The following is an 18,957-nucleotide window of genomic DNA, read 5'->3' as shown; positions in this document are numbered from 1 at the left end:
ACCCATCAACCCATCAACAGATGTCACAATACTGGCAACCCGGAGGAAAGACAGTTTTGATCCACAGTCTTCCAGGTCTCTGTCTCCTCTTCCTGCTTAAAACTATGATCTGGAGCGAGTCTGTAGGTTGAATATTTTTATTTCAGTGGGTTTATCTTAAAGAAAACAGCGTATAAGAAGGCGAGTGCTGAAGCCAAGCCAGGGTGGTTTGGAACGTCAAAAGAAAAGGGTTAATATTTATTTTGAATCGTGAGGGATATGTCGGTCAGTGCTGTAGTTCTGCTCTTCAGCCCTGAGTGAGCAGCGATCATGGCGCTACAGTACATGGAAAAGCCATATAAATCTAAAAAGACATTCCTACTCCCAATCTCCCCCTTCCTTTGACCGGGTCCGGTCGAAACCTGAAATGCAGTTTATGATTTTTCATTGCTCATAGTATTTATCAATCCTTTCTGTATTTATCAACGGATTAAGCTTTTTTAGCAATTAACGCTTTTTTTGTCGGCTCAGGAAATGTAACTACACACTCAGTTTGGGCTGCATTATATAGACCCCCTGATCCCAGAACACACTGCAGAGCTGGTCATCTCCCAGTTCCTCCTCCTCCTGCTCTCTCTCTGGCTGTAGAGGAATAGACTTTCTGAGGTAGCTTTGAGAGGGAGATTTAAGACTGTGTTCCTGTGTTTTGAGGTGCTTCTCTGAGTCTCCTTAGCACTTTGAATGTGCTGTGAAACCAGTTGAGTTCTCCTCTCCTCTCCCTCCTCTCTTCTCTTTTTCCCTCCCCTCCTCCCCTTTCTTATACACTCATCCCCCCCTTCACTACCCTCCCCGCCTCCCCTTTCTTATACACTCATCTCCCCTCCCCCCCTTCACTACCCTCCCCTCCCCTTTCTTATACACTCATCTCCCCCCCTTCACTACCCTCCCCTCCTCCCCTTTCTTCTACACTCCTCTCCCCTTCACTACCCTCCTCTCCTCTCCTCCCCCTTCCTCTCCACTCCTCTCCCCTCCTGTCCTCCCCTCTCCCCTCCCCTCCTCTCCTCTCCCCCCTCCTCTCCTCTCCTCTCCCCTCCTGTCCTCCCCTCTCCCCTCCCCTCCTCTCCTCTCCCCCCTCCTCTCCTCTCCTCCTCCCTCCTCTCCCCTCCTCTCCTCTCCCCTCCTCTCCCTTCCTCCCCCCCTCCTCTCCTCTCCCCTCCTCTCCTCCCCCTTCACTACCCTCCTCTCCTCTCCTTCCTCTCCCCTCCTCTCCTCTCCCTTCCTCTCCCCTCCTCTGCTCTCCCCTCCTCTTCTCTCCCCTCCTCTGCTCTCCCCTCCTCCCTCCTCCTCTCCTCCCCCCTCCTCTCCTCACCTCTCCCCTCCTCTCCTCCTCCCTCCTCTCCTCTCCTCTCATCTCCCGCCCTCTCATGTGAAGGATATCAGTGCAGGTGGTCTTTCCAGTTCTGTCACATTTGCAGTGAGCGAGTTGATCAGTGGTTGAATTGAATGACTTGTTTAGTTTGAAGACGTGTAGCCTGTGTGACTAGCTGGTGAAGAGGCCGGTGATGGTAATGACTGTGCGTGGCGGTCAAAAGCAGCCATTGATGATTGATGCCATTCATGGTTGAAGTGGCTGGAGAGGGCTGCCCGCATGGGGCCCCCAGTCACCAGTCACTGGCACGTGGGACGCTTTTGTGTGTCCATCTCATTACCTCGTATTGTCTGCCCATTGCAGGAGAAAACCATTAACATTACATAGCAGAGGCAATGGAGTTTTCTGTATTTTTCTGATCGTACACAACTTTCTGTGGGAAGGATCAAGAGAGTAGTTTTACATATGACTGGTCCTCATTCAGATGACCAAAGGCTCAAATGAAAGTAGGATATGATGATTTTTGAAATAAGTACAAACGTAGACAAGAGGAGTGAGATAAAAATCTCATTGAGAGTTCCAGTTTGTTTATTGGTCATACACATGATGTACACTACCCTTCAAAAGGGGTCACTTAGAAATGTCCTTGTTTTTGAAAGAAAAGCACATTTTTTGTCCATTACAATAACATCAAATTGATCAGAAATACAGTGTAGACATGGTTAATGTTGTAAATGACTATTGTAGCTGGAAACGGCTGATTTTTAATGGAATATCTACATAGGCGTACAGAGACCCATTATCAGCAACCATCATTCCTGTGTTCCAATGGCACGTTGTGTTAGCTAATCCAAGTTTAGCATTTTTATCATAAAAGGCTAATTGATCATTTGAAAACCCTTTTGCGATTATGTTAGCACAGCTGTAAAAAGTTGTGCTTATTAAAGAGGCAATAAAACTGGCCGACTAGTTGAGTATCTGAAGCATCAGCATTTGCGGGTTTGATTACAGGCTCAAAATGTGCAGAAACAAAGGACTTTCTTCTGGAACTCGTCAGTCTCTTTCTCAGTTGTTCTGAGAAATGAAGGCTACTCCATGTGAGAAATTGGCAAGAAACTGAAGCTCTTGTACGACACTGTGTACTACTCCCTTCGCAGAACAGCGCAAACTGGCCCTAACCCGAATAGAAAGAGGAGAGGGAGGCCTCAGTGAACAAATGAGCAAGAGGACAAGTACATTAGAGTGTCTAGTTTGAGAAACAGATACCTCACAAGTCCTCAACTGGCAACTTCATTAAATAGTACCCGCAAAACACCAGTCTCCATGTCAACAGTGAGGAGGCGACTCTGGGATGCTGGCCTTCTAGGCAGAGTTCCTCTGTCCAGTGTCTGTTTTCTATTCCCCATCTTAATCTTTTATTTTTATTGGCCAGTCTGAGATATGGCTTTTTCTTTGCAACATTTTTCAGCTGTGCTCTCATAATTGCAAAAGGGTTGCCTTTTAAATTGATAAACTTGGATTAGCTAACACAACGTGCTGTTGGAACACAGGAGTGATGGTTCCTGTAATGGGCCTTTGTACACCTATGTAGATATTCCATAACAAAATCTGCCGTTTCCAGCTACAACAGTCATTTACAAAATTAATAATGTCTACACTGTATTTCGGATCAATTTGATGTTTAATGGACAAAAAATGAGCTTTTCTTTCAAAAATAAGAACATTTCTAAGTGACCCCAAACTTTTGAACAGTAGTGTACATGGAGTACACAGTGCAACGGGTTCCAGTATGACCTTTGTATAACGGGTTCCAGTATGACCTTTGTATAACGGGTTCCAGTATGACCTTTGTATAACGGGTTCCAGTATGACCTTTGTATAACGGGTTCCAGTATGACCTTTGTATAACGGGTTCCAGTATGACCTTTGTATAACGGGTTCCACTATGACCTTTGTATAACGGGTTCCAGTATGACCTTTGTATAACGGGTTCCAGTATGACCTTTGTATAACGGGTTCCAGTATGACCTTTGTATAACGGGTTCCAGTATGACCTTTGTATAACGGGTTCCAGTATGACCTTTGTATAACGGGTTCCAGTATGACCTTTGTATAACGGGTTCAAGTATGACCTTTGTATAACGGGTTCCAGTATGACCTTTGTATAACGGGTTCCAGTATGACCTTTGTGTAACGGGTTCCAGTATGACCTTTGTATAACGGGTTCCAGTATGACCTTTGTATAACGGGTTCCAGTATGACCTTTGTATAACGGGTTCCAGTATGACCTTTGTATAACGGGTTCCAGTATGACCTTTGTATAACCCAACAGTAGAAACATATACATTCAGATTGAGTAGAAATAGTGATGCAGGATAACAGAACCACTACATTCACAGACAGTACTAACACTGATGCAGGATAACAGAACCACTACATTCACAGACAGTACTAACACTGATGCAGGATAACAGAACCACTACATTCACAGACAGTACTAACACTGATGCAGGATAACATAACCACTACATTCACAGACAGTACTAACACTGATGCAGGATAACAGAACCACTACATTCACAGACAGTACTAACACTGATGCAGGATAACATAACCACTACATTCACAGACAGTACTAACACTGATGCAGGATAACAGAACCACTACATTCACAGACAGTACTAACACTGATGCAGGATAACATAACCACTACATTCACAGACAGTACTAACACTGATGCAGGATAACATAACCACTACATTCACAGACAGTACTAACACTGATGCAGGATAACATAACCACTACATTCACAGACAGTACTAACACTGATGCAGGATAACAGAACCACTACATTCACAGACAGTACTAACACTGATGCAGGATAACAGAACCACTACATTCACAGACAGTACTAACACTGATGCAGGATAACAGAACCACAACATTCACAGACAGTACTAACACTGATGCAGGATAACAGAACCACTACATTCACAGACAGTACTAACACTGATGCAGGATAACAGAACCACTACATTCACAGACAGTACTAACACTGATGCAGGATAACATAACCACAACATTCACAGACAGTACTAACACTGATGCAGGATAACAGAACCACAACATTCACAGACAGTACTAACACTGATGCAGGATAACATAACCACAACATTCACAGACAGTACTAACACTGATGCAGGATAACAGAACCACTACATTCAGAGACAGTACTAACACTGATGCAGGATAACAGAACCACTACATTCAGAGACAGTACTAACACTGATACAGGATAACAGAACCACTACATTCACAGACAGTACTGACACTGATGCAGGATAACATAACCACTACATTCACAGACAGTACTAACACTGATGCAGGATAACAGAACCACAACATTCACAGACAGTACTAACACTGATGCAGGATAACAGAACCACAACATTCACAGACAGTACTAACACTGATGCAGGATAACAGAACCACTACATTCACAGACAGTACTAACACTGATGCAGGATAACAGAACCACTACATTCACAGACAGTACTAACACTGATGCAGGATAACAGAACCACTACATTCACAGACAGTACTGACACTGATACAGGATAACAGAACCACTACATTCACAGACAGTACTAACACTGATGCAGGATAACATAACCACTACATTCACAGACAGTACTAACACTGATGCAGGATAACAGAACCACAACATTCACAGACAGTACTAACACTGATGCAGGATAACAGAACCACAACATTCACAGACAGTACTAACACTGATGCAGGATAACAGAACCACAACATTCAGAGACAATACGGAGACTGATACAGGATAACAGAACAACTACATTCACAGACAATATGGAGACTGATGCAGGATAACAGAACCACAACATTCACAGACAGTACTAACACTGATGCAGGTACTAACACAGTACTAACACAGAACCACTACAGTGCTAACAAGTGCTGAGTGAGGTGTTCTCTCCTTAGGTATGCCCGCGGCCTCCCTGGTGACCCCAGCCGATGTTATCAAGACCAGGCTACAAGTGGCGGCCCGTGCTGGCCAGACCACGTATAGTGGCCTCGTTGACTGTTTCTGGAAGATTCTGAAGGAGGAGGGACCACGGGCCTTCTGGAAAGGAGCAGGAGGTATCACCCCATTTGTTTTAATATCTGATGATGATGTGATATAAATGGCACAGTAGTGTAATAGTGAAATAGTGTTATTGAGAGTTGTGGTTTTTCACTGTAGCCCGAGTGTTCCGGTCCTCACCTCAGTTTGGGGTCACCCTGGTGACCTATGAACTCCTGCAGAGGTGGTTCTACGTGGACTTCGGTGGACAGTAAGTCAGAACTCCTCCCTCTGAATGACATGAGCCTGGCTCGTATTCATAAAGTGTCTCAGCATAGGAGGGCTGATCTAGGATCCACTCCCCCATCCATATCATCTTATTTATTAATAAATTAATAAGATTCTATATCAGCACTCTTACTCTGAGACACCTCATGAATAAGGGTCCTGATGTCTTGTCGGATATTAGACTTGAGTGCTCAGTCTTGCTGATGAAATTCAGGGATCACACAATAAGACTGAGAAATCCAAAAACCTAAATGTCAGAATGGTCCAGTCGGGAATAATAGCTTCTACTGACTATTGCTGTGTGATACAAAATCATGGGCATTTCTAGCAGCACTTTACGGCCAACCTTTCAACACAGGGAGAGATGTGTAGTTATACAAAGAATAGATTTCCATTTAAAACCATGCAGAGGGTTAAATGAAAAGCTTGGCTACCCATCGTGTGGGTGCACTTCTTTGTCTCCAGAGGAACAAGAAATGCCATGAGACCAAAATAATTTCAGAGTAGATCAGGTGACTAGCTTCAACCATTTACTTGGTCTGCATCCCCAATGGCACCCTATTCCTATAGGGCTCTGGTCAAAAGCAGTGCACTATAAAGAAAATAGGTCACCGTTTGTGACGCAGCCCATTACTTGGTGGGATTGATGTGACATTTCCTAAACTACAGAGCTGTGATGTAGGACAGTCCTAAACTACAGAGCTCTAGAGTTATGATGTCAGGCAGTCCTAAACTACAGAGATACATAGCTGTGATGTCAGGCAGTCCTAAACTACAGAGATACAGAGCTGTGATGTAGAGCAGTCCTAAACTACAGAGATCACAGAGCTGTGATGTAGAGCAGTCCTAAACTACAGCGATACAGAGCTGTGATGTAGAGCAGTCCTAAACTACAGAGATACAGAGCTGTGATGTAGGACAGTCCTAAACTACAGAGATACAGAGCTGTGATGTCAGGCAGTCCTAAACTACAGAGATACAGAGCTGTGATGTCAGGCAGTCCTAAACTACAGAGATACAGAGCTGTGATGTCAGGCAGTCCTAAACTACAGAGATACAGAGCTGTGATGTCAGGCAGTCCTAAACTACAGAGATACAGAGCTGTGATGTAGAGCAGTTCTAAACTACAGAGATACAGAGCTGTGATGTAGAGCAGTCCTAAACTACAGAGATACAGAGCGGTGATGTAGAGCAGTCCTAAACTACAGAGATACAGAGCTGTGATGTAGGACAGTCCTAAACTACAGAGATACAGAGCGGTGATGTAGAGCAGTCCTAAACTACAGAGATACAGAGCTGTGATGTAGAGCAGTCCTAAACTACAGAGATACAGAGCTGTGATGTAGGACAGTCCTAAACTACAGATATACAGAGCTGTGATGTAGAGCAGTCCTAAACTACAGAGATACAGAGCTGTGATGTAGGACAGTCCTAAACTACAGAGATACAGAGCGGTGATGTAGAGCAGTCCTAAACTACAGAGATACAGAGCTGTGATGTAGAGCAGTCCTAAACTACAGAGATACAGAGCTGTGATGTAGGACAGTCCTAAACTACAGATATACAGAGCTGTGATGTAGAGCAGTCCTAAACTACAGAGATACAGAGCTGTGATGTAGGACAGTCCTAAACTACAGAGATACAGAGCGCTGATGTAGAGCAGTCCTAAACTACAGAGATACAGAGCTGTGATGTAGAGCAGTCCTAAACTACAGATATACAGAGCTGTGATGTAGATCAGTCCTAAACTACAGAGATACAGAGCTGTGATGTAGAGCAGTCCTAAACTACAGAGATACAGAGCGGTGATGTAGAGCAGTCCTAAACTACAGAGATACAGAGCTGTGATGTAGAGCAGTCCTAAACTACAGAGATACAGAGCTGTGATGTAGGACAGTCCTAAACTACAGAGATACAGAGCTGTGATGTAGAGCAGTCCTAAACTACAGAGATACAGAGCTGTGATGTCAGGCAGTCCTAAACTACAGAAATACAGAGCTGTGATGTCAGGCAGTCCTAAACTACAGAGATACAGAGCTGTGATGTCAGGCAGTCCTAAACTACAGAGATACAGAGCTGTGATGTAGGACAGTCCTAAACTACAGAGATACAGAGCTGTGATGTAGGACAGTCCTAAACTACAGAGATACAGAGCTGTGATATAGGACAGTCCTAAACTACAGAGATACAGAGCTGTGATGTAGAGCAGTCCTAAACTACAGAGATACAGAGCTGTGATGTAGAGTGGTCCTAAACTACAGATATACAGAGCTGTGATGTAGAGCAGTCCTAAACTACAGAGATACAGAGCTGTGATGTAGAGCAGTCCTAAACTACAGAGATACAGAGCTGTGATGTAGGACAGTCCTAAACTACAGAGATACAGAGCTGTGATGTAGGACAGTCCTAAACTACAGATATACAGAGCTGTGATGTAGGACAGTCCTAAACTACAGAGATACAGAGCGGTGATGTAGAGCAGTCCTAAAATACAGAGATACAGAGCTGTGATGTAGAGCAGTCCTAAACTACAGAGATACAGAGCTGTGATGTAGAGCAGTCCTAAACTACAGAGATACAGAGCTGTGATGTAGGACAGTCCTAAACTACAGATATACAGAGCTGTGATGTAGAGCAGTCCTAAACTACAGAGATACAGAGCTGTGATGTAGATCAGTCCTAAACTACAGAGATACAGAGCTGTGATGTAGAGCAGTCCTAAACTACAGAGATACAGAGCTGTGATGTAGAGCAGTCCTAAACTACAGAGATACAGAGCTGTGATGTAGGACAGTCCTAAACTACAGAGATACAGAGCTGTGATGTAGGACAGTCCTAAACTACAGAGATACAGAGCGGCGATGTAGAGCAGTCCTAAACTACAGAGATACAGAGCTGTGATGTAGAGCAGTCCTAAACTACAGAGATACAGAGCTGTGATGTAGGACAGTCCTAAACTACAGATATACAGAGCTGTGATGTAGAGCAGTCCTAAACTACAGAGATACAGAGCTGTGATGTAGGACAGTCCTAAACTACAGAGATACAGAGCGGTGATGTAGAGCAGTCCTAAACTACAGAGATACAGAGCTGTGATGTAGAGCAGTCCTAAACTACAGATATACAGAGCTGTGATGTAGAGCAGTTCCGAAACTACAGAGATACAGAGCTGTGATGTAGAGCAGTCCTAAACTACAGAGATACAGAGCGGTGATGTAGAGCAGTCCTAAACTACAGAGATACAGAGCTGTGATGTAGAGCAGTCCTAAACTACAGAGATACAGAGCTGTGATGTCAGGCAGTCCTAAACTACAGAGATACAGAGCTGTGATGTCAGGCAGTCCTAAACTACAGAGATACAGAGCTGTGATGTAGAGCAGTCCTAAACTACAGAGATACAGAGCTGTGATGTAGGACAGTCCTAAACTACAGATATACAGAACTGTGATGTCAGGCAGTCCTAAACTACAGAGATACAGAGCTGTGATGTAGATCAGTCCTAAACTACAGAGATACAGAGCTGTGATGTAGAGCAGTCCTAAACTACAGAGATACAGAGCTGTGATGTAGAGCAGTCCTAAACTACAGAGATACAGAGCTGTGATGTAGAGCAGTCCTAAACTACAGAGATACAGAGCTGTGATGTAGGACAGTCCTAAACTACAGAGATACAGAGCTGTGATGTAGGACAGTCCTAAACTACAGAGATACAGAGCGGTGATGTAGAGCAGTCCTAAACTACAGAGATACAGAGCTGTGATGTAGAGCAGTCCTAAACTACAGAGATACAGAGCTGTGATGTAGGACAGTCCTAAACTACAGATATACAGAGCTGTGATATAGAGCAGTCCTAAACTACAGAGATACAGAGCTGTGATGTAGAGCAGTCCTAAACTACAGAGATACAGAGCGGTGATGTAGAGCAGTCCTAAACTAAATCGATACAGAGCTGTGATGTAGAGCAGTCCTAAACTACAGAGATACAGAGCTGTGATGTAGAGCAGTCCTAAACTACAGAGATACAGAGCGGTGATGTAGAGCAGTCCTAAACTACAGAGATACAGAGCTGTGATGTAGGACAGTCCTAAACTACAGAGATACAGAGCTGTGATGTAGGACAGTCCTAAACTACAGAGATACAGAGTGGTGATGTAGAGCAGTCCTAAACTACAGAGATACAGAGCTGTGATGTAGAGCAGTCCTAAACTACAGAGATACAGAGCTGTGATATAGGACAGTCCTAAACTACAGATATATAGAGCTGTGATGTAGAGCAGTCCTAAACTACAGAGATACAGAGCTGTGATGTAGAGCAGTCCTAAACTACAGAGATACAGAGCGGTGATGTAGAGCAGTCCTAAACTACAGATATACAGAGCTGTGATATAGAGCAGTCCTAAACTACAGAGATACAGAGCTGTGATGTAGAGCAGTCCTAAACTACAGAGATACAGAGCGGTGATGTAGAGCAGTCCTAAACTAAATCGATACAGAGCTGTGATGTAGAGCAGTCCTAAACTACAGAGATACAGAGCTGTGATGTAGAGCAGTCCTAAACTACAGAGATACAGAGCGGTGATGTAGAGCAGTCCTAAACTACAGAGATACAGAGCTGTGATGTAGGACAGTCCTAAACTACAGAGATACAGAGCTGTGATGTAGGACAGTCCTAAACTACAGAGATACAGAGTGGTGATGTAGAGCAGTCCTAAACTACAGAGATACAGAGCTGTGATGTAGAGCAGTCCTAAACTACAGAGATACAGAGCTGTGATATAGGACAGTCCTAAACTACAGATATATAGAGCTGTGATGTAGAGCAGTCCTAAACTACAGAGATACAGAGCTGTGATGTAGAGCAGTCCTAAACTACAGAGATACAGAGCGGTGATGTAGAGCAGTCCTAAACTACAGAGATACAGAGCTGTGATGTAGGACAGTCCTAAACTACAGAGATACAGAGCTGTGATGTAGAGCAGTCCTAAACTACAGAGATACAGAGCTGTGATGTAGGACAGTCCTAAACTACAGAGATACAGAGTTGTGATGTAGGACAGTCCTAAACTACAGAGATACAGAGTGGTGATGTAGAGCAGTCCTAAACTACAGAGATACAGAGCTGTGATGTAGAGCAGTCCTAAACTACAGAGATACAGAGCTGTGATATAGGACAGTCCTAAACTACAGATATACAGAGCTGTGATGTAGAGCAGTCCTAAACTACAGAGATACAGAGCTGTGATGTAGAGCAGTCCTAAACTACAGAGATACAGAGCGGTGATGTAGAGCAGTCCTAAACTACAGAGATACAGAGCTGTGATGTAGAGCAGTCCTAAACTACAGAGATACAGAACTGTGATGTCAGGCAGTCCTAAACTACAGAGATACAGAGCGGTGATGTAGAGCAGTCCTAAACTACAGAGATACAGAGCTGTAATGTAGGACAGTCCTAAACTACAGATATACAGAGCTGTGATGTAGAGCAGTCCTAAACTACAGAGATACAGAGCTGTGATGTAGAGCAGTCCTAAACTACAGAGATACAGAGCGGTGATGTAGAGCAGTCCTAAACTACAGAGATACAGAGCTGTGATGTAGAGCAGTTCTAAACTACAGAGATACAGAGCTGTGATGTAGGACAGTCCTAAACTACAGAGATACAGAGCTGTGATGTAGGACAGTCCTAAACTACAGATATACAGAGCTGTGATGTAGGACAGTCCTAAACTACAGAGATACAGAACTGTGATGTCAGGTAGTCCTAAACTACAGAGATACAGAGCGGTGATGTAGAGCAGTCCTAAACTACAGAGATACAGAGCTGTGATGTAGAGCAGTCCTAAACTACAGAGATACAGAGCTGTGATGTAGGACAGTCCTAAACTACAGATATACAGAACTGTGATGTCATGCAGTCCTAAACTACAGAGATACAGAGCTGTGATGTAGATCAGTCCTAAACTACAGAGATACAGAGCTGTGATGTAGAGCAGTCCTAAACTACAGAGATACAGAGCTGTGATGTAGAGCAGTCCTAAACTACAGAGATACAGAGCTGTGATGTAGAGCAGTCCTAAACTACAGAGATACAGAGCTGTGATGTAGGACAGTCCTAAACTACAGAGATACAGAGCTGTGATGTAGGACAGTCCTAAACTACAGAGATACAGAGCGGTGATGTAGAGCAGTCCTAAACTACAGAGATACAGAGCTGTGATGTAGAGCAGTCCTAAACTACAGAGATACAGAGCTGTGATGTAGGACAGTCCTAAACTACAGATATACAGAGCTGTGATATAGAGCAGTCCTAAACTACAGAGATACAGAGCTGTGATGTAGAGCAGTCCTAAACTACAGAGATACAGAGCGGTGATGTAGAGCAGTCCTAAACTAAATCGATACAGAGCTGTGATGTAGAGCAGTCCTAAACTACAGAGATACAGAGCGGTGATGTAGAGCAGTCCTAAACTACAGAGATACAGAGCTGTGATGTAGGACAGTCCTAAACTACAGAGATACAGAGTGGTGATGTAGAGCAGTCCTAAACTACAGAGATACAGAGCTGTGATATAGGACAGTCCTAAACTACAGATATATAGAGCTGTGATGTAGAGCAGTCCTAAACTACAGAGATACAGCGCTGTGATGTAGAGCAGTCCTAAACTACAGAGATACAGAGCGGTGATGTAGAGCAGTCCTAAACTACAGAGATACAGAGCTGTGATGTAGGACAGTCCTAAACTACAGATATACAGAGCTGTGATGTAGAGCAGTCCTAAACTACAGAGATACAGAGCTGTGATGTAGAGCAGTCCTAAACTACAGAGATACAGAGCGGTGATGTAGAGCAGTCCTAAACTACAGCGATACAGAGCTGTGATGTAGAGCAGTCCTAAACTACAGAGATACAGAGCTGCGATGTAGAGCAGTCCTAAACTACAGAGATACAGAGCGGTGATGTAGAGCAGTCCCAAACTACAGAGATACAGAGCTGTGATGTAGAGCAGTCCTAAACTACAGAGATACAGAGCTGTGATGTAGAGCAGTCCTAAACTACAGAGATACAGAGCTGTGATGTAGGACAGTCCTAAACTACAGAGATACAGAGCTGTGATGTAGGACAGTCCTAAACTACAGAGATACAGAGTGGTGATGCAGAGCAGTCCTAAACTACAGAGATACAGAGCTGTGATGTAGAGCAGTCCTAAACTACAGAGATACAGAGCTGTGATATAGGACAGTCCTAAACTACAGATATACAGAGCTGTGATGTAGAGCAGCCCTAAACTACAGAGATACAGAGCTGTGATGTAGAGCAGTCCTAAACTACAGAGATACAGAGCGGTGATGTAGAGCAGTCCTAAACTACAGAGATACAGAGCTGTGATGTAGAGCAGTCCTAAACTACAGAGATACAGAACTGTGATGTCAGGCAGTCCTAAACTACAGAGATACAGAGCGGTGATGTAGAGCAGTCCTAAACTACAGAGATACAGAGCTGTGATGTAGAGCAGTCCTAAACTACAGAGATACAGAGCTGTGATGTAGGACAGTCCTAAACTACAGAGATACAGAACTGTGATGTCAGGCAGTCCTAAACTACAGAGATACAGAGCGGTGATGTAGAGCAGTCCTAAACTACAGAGATACAGAGCTGTGATGTAGAGCAGTCCTAAACTACAGAGATACAGAGCTGTGATGTAGAGCAGTCCTAAACTACAGAGATACAGAGCGGTGATGTAGAGCAGTCCTAAACTACAGAGATACAGAGCTGTGATGTAGAGCAGTCCTAAACTACAGAGATACAGAACTGTGATGTCAGGCAGTCCTAAACTACAGAGATACAGAGCGGTGATGTAGAGCAGTCCTAAACTACAGAGATACAGAGCTGTGATGTAGAGCAGTCCTAAACTACAGAGATACAGAGCTGTGATGTAGGACAGTCCTAAACTACAGAGATACAGAACTGTGATGTCAGGCAGTCCTAAACTACAGAGATACAGAGCGGTGATGTAGAGCAGTCCTAAACTACAGAGATACAGAGCTGTGATGTAGAGCAGTCCTAAACTACAGAGATACAGAGCTGTGATGTAGAGCAGTCCTAAATTACAGAGATACAGAGCTGTGATGTAGGACAGAGAGAAGCACTTTGACTTGTGCTCTTTCTCATTCCAGCTTTTCGGGGGGTAAAATTGAGCTCATGTTCCCTGGCGGCACAAACTGGTCACTCTTTAGAATGCACTCTAATGTTCCATTGACCAATAAGAGACAGAGACAGGAGGGCAAGGTGGAGAGTTTTAGGATAAGTGTCACCAAATACATTCCATTCATTATTATACTCTACATGTAATTGTATTGACAGATATTTGTCAAATACTTTTGGGTTCTTTCACAAATCAGGACCAATGAGTTAGCCCATGAACTGTCCTAATTATTCTGAAATAACATGCATACTGTATGTATAATGTGTCGTCTTCACAGACTTTGTCCCATTTTCAGAAATGTTCAGAAAAATATTCAGTGAATACTCTACTGCTCGATGGTGTGGTGTGGGTGTGAAATGTGCTCCTTTTTGTCAATATTGGAAAGATATCACAGAAAGTCGTATATGAAACCATTGTGGGATATTCATTTATTTCTGGTTTCAGTGCTCTGAGGAAAAATAGCACTCTAAAAAATAAAATAATAAATAGCTCTCTCGCCCAGTCTTAATATTCGATTAAGATGTTTATTTTTTTGTGGTGGACAATGTTTAATATAAAAACTCTTGTTAACTCTTCCCTCTCTCTCGCGCAATCTCTTTTCCCCTCCACTTTTGGTTTCTCTCTTTTCTGTCACTCTTTCTCTCCTCCCTTGTTTCTCCTTCCCTCTCTGTCTTTCCCTTCCTCGTCCCCCTCTCTCTCCCCAATCCCTCCTCCTCCCTCTCCCCCTCTTGTCCTTTCTCCCCTCACCCCTCCCTCCTACTCCCTCTCTCCACCTTGCTCCTCCTCCCCCTCCCTCTCTTCACCTCCCTGCTCCCTCCCTTACCCTCTCTCTCCTCCCTCCTCTCTTCTCCCGCCTCCCTCTCTCTCCACACCACAGAAAACCATCTGGCTCGGAGCCGACTCCCAAGTCTCGGATCAGCATGCCGGCGCCCAGTCCCGACCACATCGGAGGCTTCAGGTTGGCCATGGCTACGTTCGCTGGCATCGAAAGCAAATTTGGACTCCACCTCCCAAGATACAACATACATGTAATCCCCCCCGTCCAAGGAGGACGCCCCTTAAATTGAACTTCCTCTGCCCACATGTAGGGGGCAGAATAGAGCACACACGCAATCGTTACGCCCTCTCCCTCCCAACCCCGCCCCGTTGAGCACTTGGAATTTTCCACCCGAAAGAGAGGCACATTCTGACTAGTATGATGTGCCTCTTTAGGCTTTAAAGGAAAATATGTATCGATGTTTTAGTTGATATGAGACAAAAAAAAAAATATGAATAAATTCTTGAAACAACCTTTATACGTCATGCTCTAAAATCACATCAGGTTGGTTTAGCTTCTGTTTTAGTCTCATATACCCGTAAAGATGACTTTTTGAGTCCGTCTTATTGTGGAGATCAAGGGCTCTATTCAATCTGTGTCGCTGAAGCTAGAAATGTAAAAATAATTTCCTATTGAGCCGACGTCTGCAGCATTTACCGTGAATGCTGTCTCCGCTGACGCGGAAGCGTTGCCATTAAGTTGAAATCACGCTGTAATGCTGAATTTCCGTGATACTGATTAGATATAGCCCTAAGTGAAAGCTACAGTACTGACATTGTCTGTCTGGAGTAGTGTCGTTCTGGTTGGTCTTTTAACAGAGTTGTAGAGGGTCTGGCCAGGACTTGAATTAGACTTGGACTGCTTCCTCTTATTACATCATCACTAAAGCCGGGACTCATTCAAAGATGCATTGTCAACAAGCACATTGCACTTGATTTTTTAAGGTCATTTATGCTTGAGCCGACATGCATAGCCTTTACCATGAATGTCAATGTCCGGGTTGACAGTGCAATGTGCTTGTCGACAAAAAAGCCTTTGTTTGAATCCCGGCCTAACCATATAATGGTGATTTTACTGTCTTTCACCAGAGAGTTTGTCTGATTAGAGCTTATTCTGTTGAGGTTATATCCGTCAAATGGACATGTTTTTATTTCCATGTTAAATGTGATGTTATCGATGGGGAATGTAACACAAGCACATCCAAACAATGATTCTACTGTACATATGAGAACGAACAGAGAGACATATTTTCATATTGATACGGTTTGCAAGTTGCTTTTTTGATACTGTGAAGCAAAAACAGGAATAATCTTGATCATGAAAAATATTGACCAAACACTTGAATGTAATACATACTGTTCAGTGTTACCACCATTTGCACCCAGTATTACTACTACTACGGTACTGTACTGCCTGTTATCCTAAGTTGAGTTGTCTGTCAGCTCAAACTGTGTTATGTGTTGAATTAATGTCTATTTAAAGAGTCAGGGCACAGCAGAGCAGAGGGAGAGAGCAGAAAGATGATGTCACTGACTAGCTATACTACGCTACACTACATTACTCTAGTACACTACACTACATTACTCTATAGTACACCACACTACACTAGACTAGCTGCTCGTTGTCATGCAAGACGCCCGTATTTAAACATGTACAGGAGAGGAGGAATATATGGTGTGTAATAATTGTGCCTTACTGTATGTATGGCAGCAATATTGAAATACACTGAGTGTACTAAACATTAGGAACAGCGTCCTAATATTGAGTTGCACCCCCTTTTGCCCCCAGAACAGACTCAATTCGTCAGGCCAGGGACTACAAGGTGTGGAAAGCATTCCACAGTGATGCTGGCCAATGTTGCCTCCAATGCTTCCCACAGTTGTGTCAAGTTGGCTGGATGTCCTTTGGTGGTGGACCATTCTTGATACAGACAGGAAACTATTGAGTGTGAAAAACCCAGTAGTAATGCAGTTCTTGACACACTCAAACCGGTGCGCCTGGCATCTACTACCATACCCCGTTCAAAGGCATTTAAATCTGTTGTCTTGCCCATTGAATGGCACACATACATAATTCATGTCTTAATTGTCTCAAGGCTTAAAAATCATTATTGAACCTGTCTCCTCCCCTTCATCTACACCGACTGAAGTGGATTTAACAGGTGACATCAATAAGGGATCATTCAGTAACATTCATTTGGATTCACCTGGTCAGTCTGTCAATGTTTTGTACACTCAGTGTATATGTACTAATAAAATGAAAGAGAAACGTCTAACGTTAGTAAACAAAGTGTGTGTGCCTTCTTTTACAAGGGGGTATGTTGTGGTGCGACAATTCAGAGAAAAGCTTGACGCCTGGTAAGAGAGAATCATAACAGACAACTTGTGACACTATGTAGTTCAACATCAACAACAAGTAAACAAGTTAACAGTTCTTCAGCCATGATTTATTGGCAGATATATCATGATAAACAGCGGGCACACACTCAAACAAAGTGCTAAACTAGAATTAGTTTCTTAGGCCTGTAGCCATGGACAGTGCAATAATCCTCACATTAGAGCCCTATAACATTGACATAAAGCACTTACAGACATCCACAACATATTAGAACATATCTATGAAGCTGTAAGAACCTATAAATGTGTTGCATGCACACAGGGGGTTGGATACTGAGAAAAGCACAACAAAAGCACTGTGAACATGAGACTTCTGTAACGTGACAGCATAGAGACCTATAGGCCCTGTCGAACTGTTCTCACTGCTAGTTTCACAGCTGTAGTAAGACCTATGATTGGATATGGGATTCACTTAGGTTCTGAGCACTGTAAGACAGCTGACCACATACAGTAAGTGAATCAATAAATAATTCATATAGTAAATTACAAAGAGGCCCGAGGTGCTTATACGACTAACATATATTAACATAAATGAACACAAAAACAGTGATGTTAATACAGTAGAGAGAAAGCACGTTGTAGCCTGAACACACTGCTGGAATAGTGGTTGTGTTCCCCTGCTCAGACGTTGCATGCATCAACCAGTGGTTGCTTGCCACTTCATCGACTGTGCAGTCGGGCACCAGATTACTATAACATATGATGTGGTTAGCTGATAGGTAAAATGCCTATCCAAGTGTTGTAAGATCTGGCACGTGTCAGCAAGGGCTGAACAGGAGAACACGACCCGTAGCTGTCACAGAGAGACGGCGGGGGGGCGGGGTCTAGGAACACATGCTGCTGCTTTGACAGGTGTGTGAAATCATGTCATAAAGGTGTGAGAACAAAGCCTTCTGATGGGCTGGATCGCCTAGTGACCCGCCCAGTGTGCCTGGCGATGCTCGGTGATCCCATTGGATCCTGCAGTGATTCGTTCAATCCTATGGCGTCAGTTCCACAGGCCCTTCCTCCTCGCCGTCGGCCCGGTTGGCCTTGATCTCCATCAGGGTACAGGCGAAACGTGCCCAGTCCTCACTGTGGGGCACTGCCAGCTAGGAGGAACCACAGAGACAAAAACTAAATATATCCACCTTCACACTGCTAGATATCCCCAATGGTATTTTTCTATACAATAGATTATGTTTTGACCAATAACTGAGTCTTTGTCAGGATCTGATTGGCTGGTTTATCAGCCTCATGAGCAAATACAGTCCAGTATATGTATGATTCTGTTCATGGTCTAAATCTGTGGTCTCCTTGTTTACTGTCCAATACATTTACATTTCACATTACCAAAAGTCCCTGAAGAATCGAGGACCCTAGAAGAAATACAATTGTAGCGTTTACTTGAAGTTTCAAGCTAATCTAGTCAATGGTCAGTGAAATGTACACGCGAGAACCACTTAGAACATTGTTTCATTCCTTACAGGTTTTGTATGACTGTGACCTCCAGTAACCAGTCATTGTGAAGCACTGCTGTGAAAGTCAAATGGGAAAGGCTACTTGGTTGGTTGGTTGCCGTGGCTGCCACCCAGGCTGTCACTACGGTTACCACTTTGCAGGCTATAATTAACCAGCAATAAGGAGGTGGGAGGGGACAGCGGCCATTTTAAACCCTCAGAACTGTTAAAGCACACCAGGGATCATCATCAATACACTTAGGGTGCCTCCTAAATGGCACCCAACTCCCTATATGGTGCGCTACTTTTAACAAAAAAAATAATTGATAACTAATGTAAAATATAATGTGTCTGTAAAATGTATAAATGTAGTAT

The 18,957-nt window shown here is 43.6% G+C and overlaps 2 protein-coding genes across 6 annotated transcripts in view; one reads left to right on the top strand and one right to left on the bottom strand.

The window, feature by feature from the left end:
- LOC109904392 (calcium-binding mitochondrial carrier protein Aralar2) overlaps positions 1–17,027 on the top strand; it is a 100,710-nt gene extending 83,683 nt beyond the window's left edge. Inside the window, exons 16-18 of the mRNA XM_031788915.1 lie at positions 5,357–5,515; positions 5,619–5,709; positions 14,808–17,027. Coding sequence (XP_031644775.1) covers positions 5,357–5,515; positions 5,619–5,709; positions 14,808–14,997 — 440 coding nt within the window. The 3' untranslated portion in view covers positions 14,998–17,027. The remainder of the gene's footprint in view (positions 1–5,356; positions 5,516–5,618; positions 5,710–14,807) is intronic.
- Positions 17,028–17,171: 144 nt separating this feature from the next.
- Positions 17,172–18,957, bottom strand: part of LOC109904393 (cytoplasmic dynein 1 intermediate chain 1-like) — a 129,455-nt gene continuing 127,669 nt past the window's right edge. For all 5 annotated transcript variants that reach the window (XM_031788911.1, XM_031788913.1, XM_031788909.1 and 2 more), the window contains one exon: positions 17,172–18,234. In XM_031788911.1, coding sequence (XP_031644771.1) covers positions 18,124–18,234 — 111 coding nt within the window. In that variant the 3' untranslated portion in view covers positions 17,172–18,123. The remainder of the gene's footprint in view (positions 18,235–18,957) is intronic.

Source organism: Oncorhynchus kisutch, linkage group LG14 (genome assembly GCF_002021735.2).
Source record: "Oncorhynchus kisutch isolate 150728-3 linkage group LG14, Okis_V2, whole genome shotgun sequence".
Classification (NCBI taxonomy): domain Eukaryota; kingdom Metazoa; phylum Chordata; class Actinopteri; order Salmoniformes; family Salmonidae; genus Oncorhynchus; species Oncorhynchus kisutch.
Note: the sequence above shows the minus strand (reverse complement) of the source record. Positions and strands in the feature narration are given on the sequence as shown.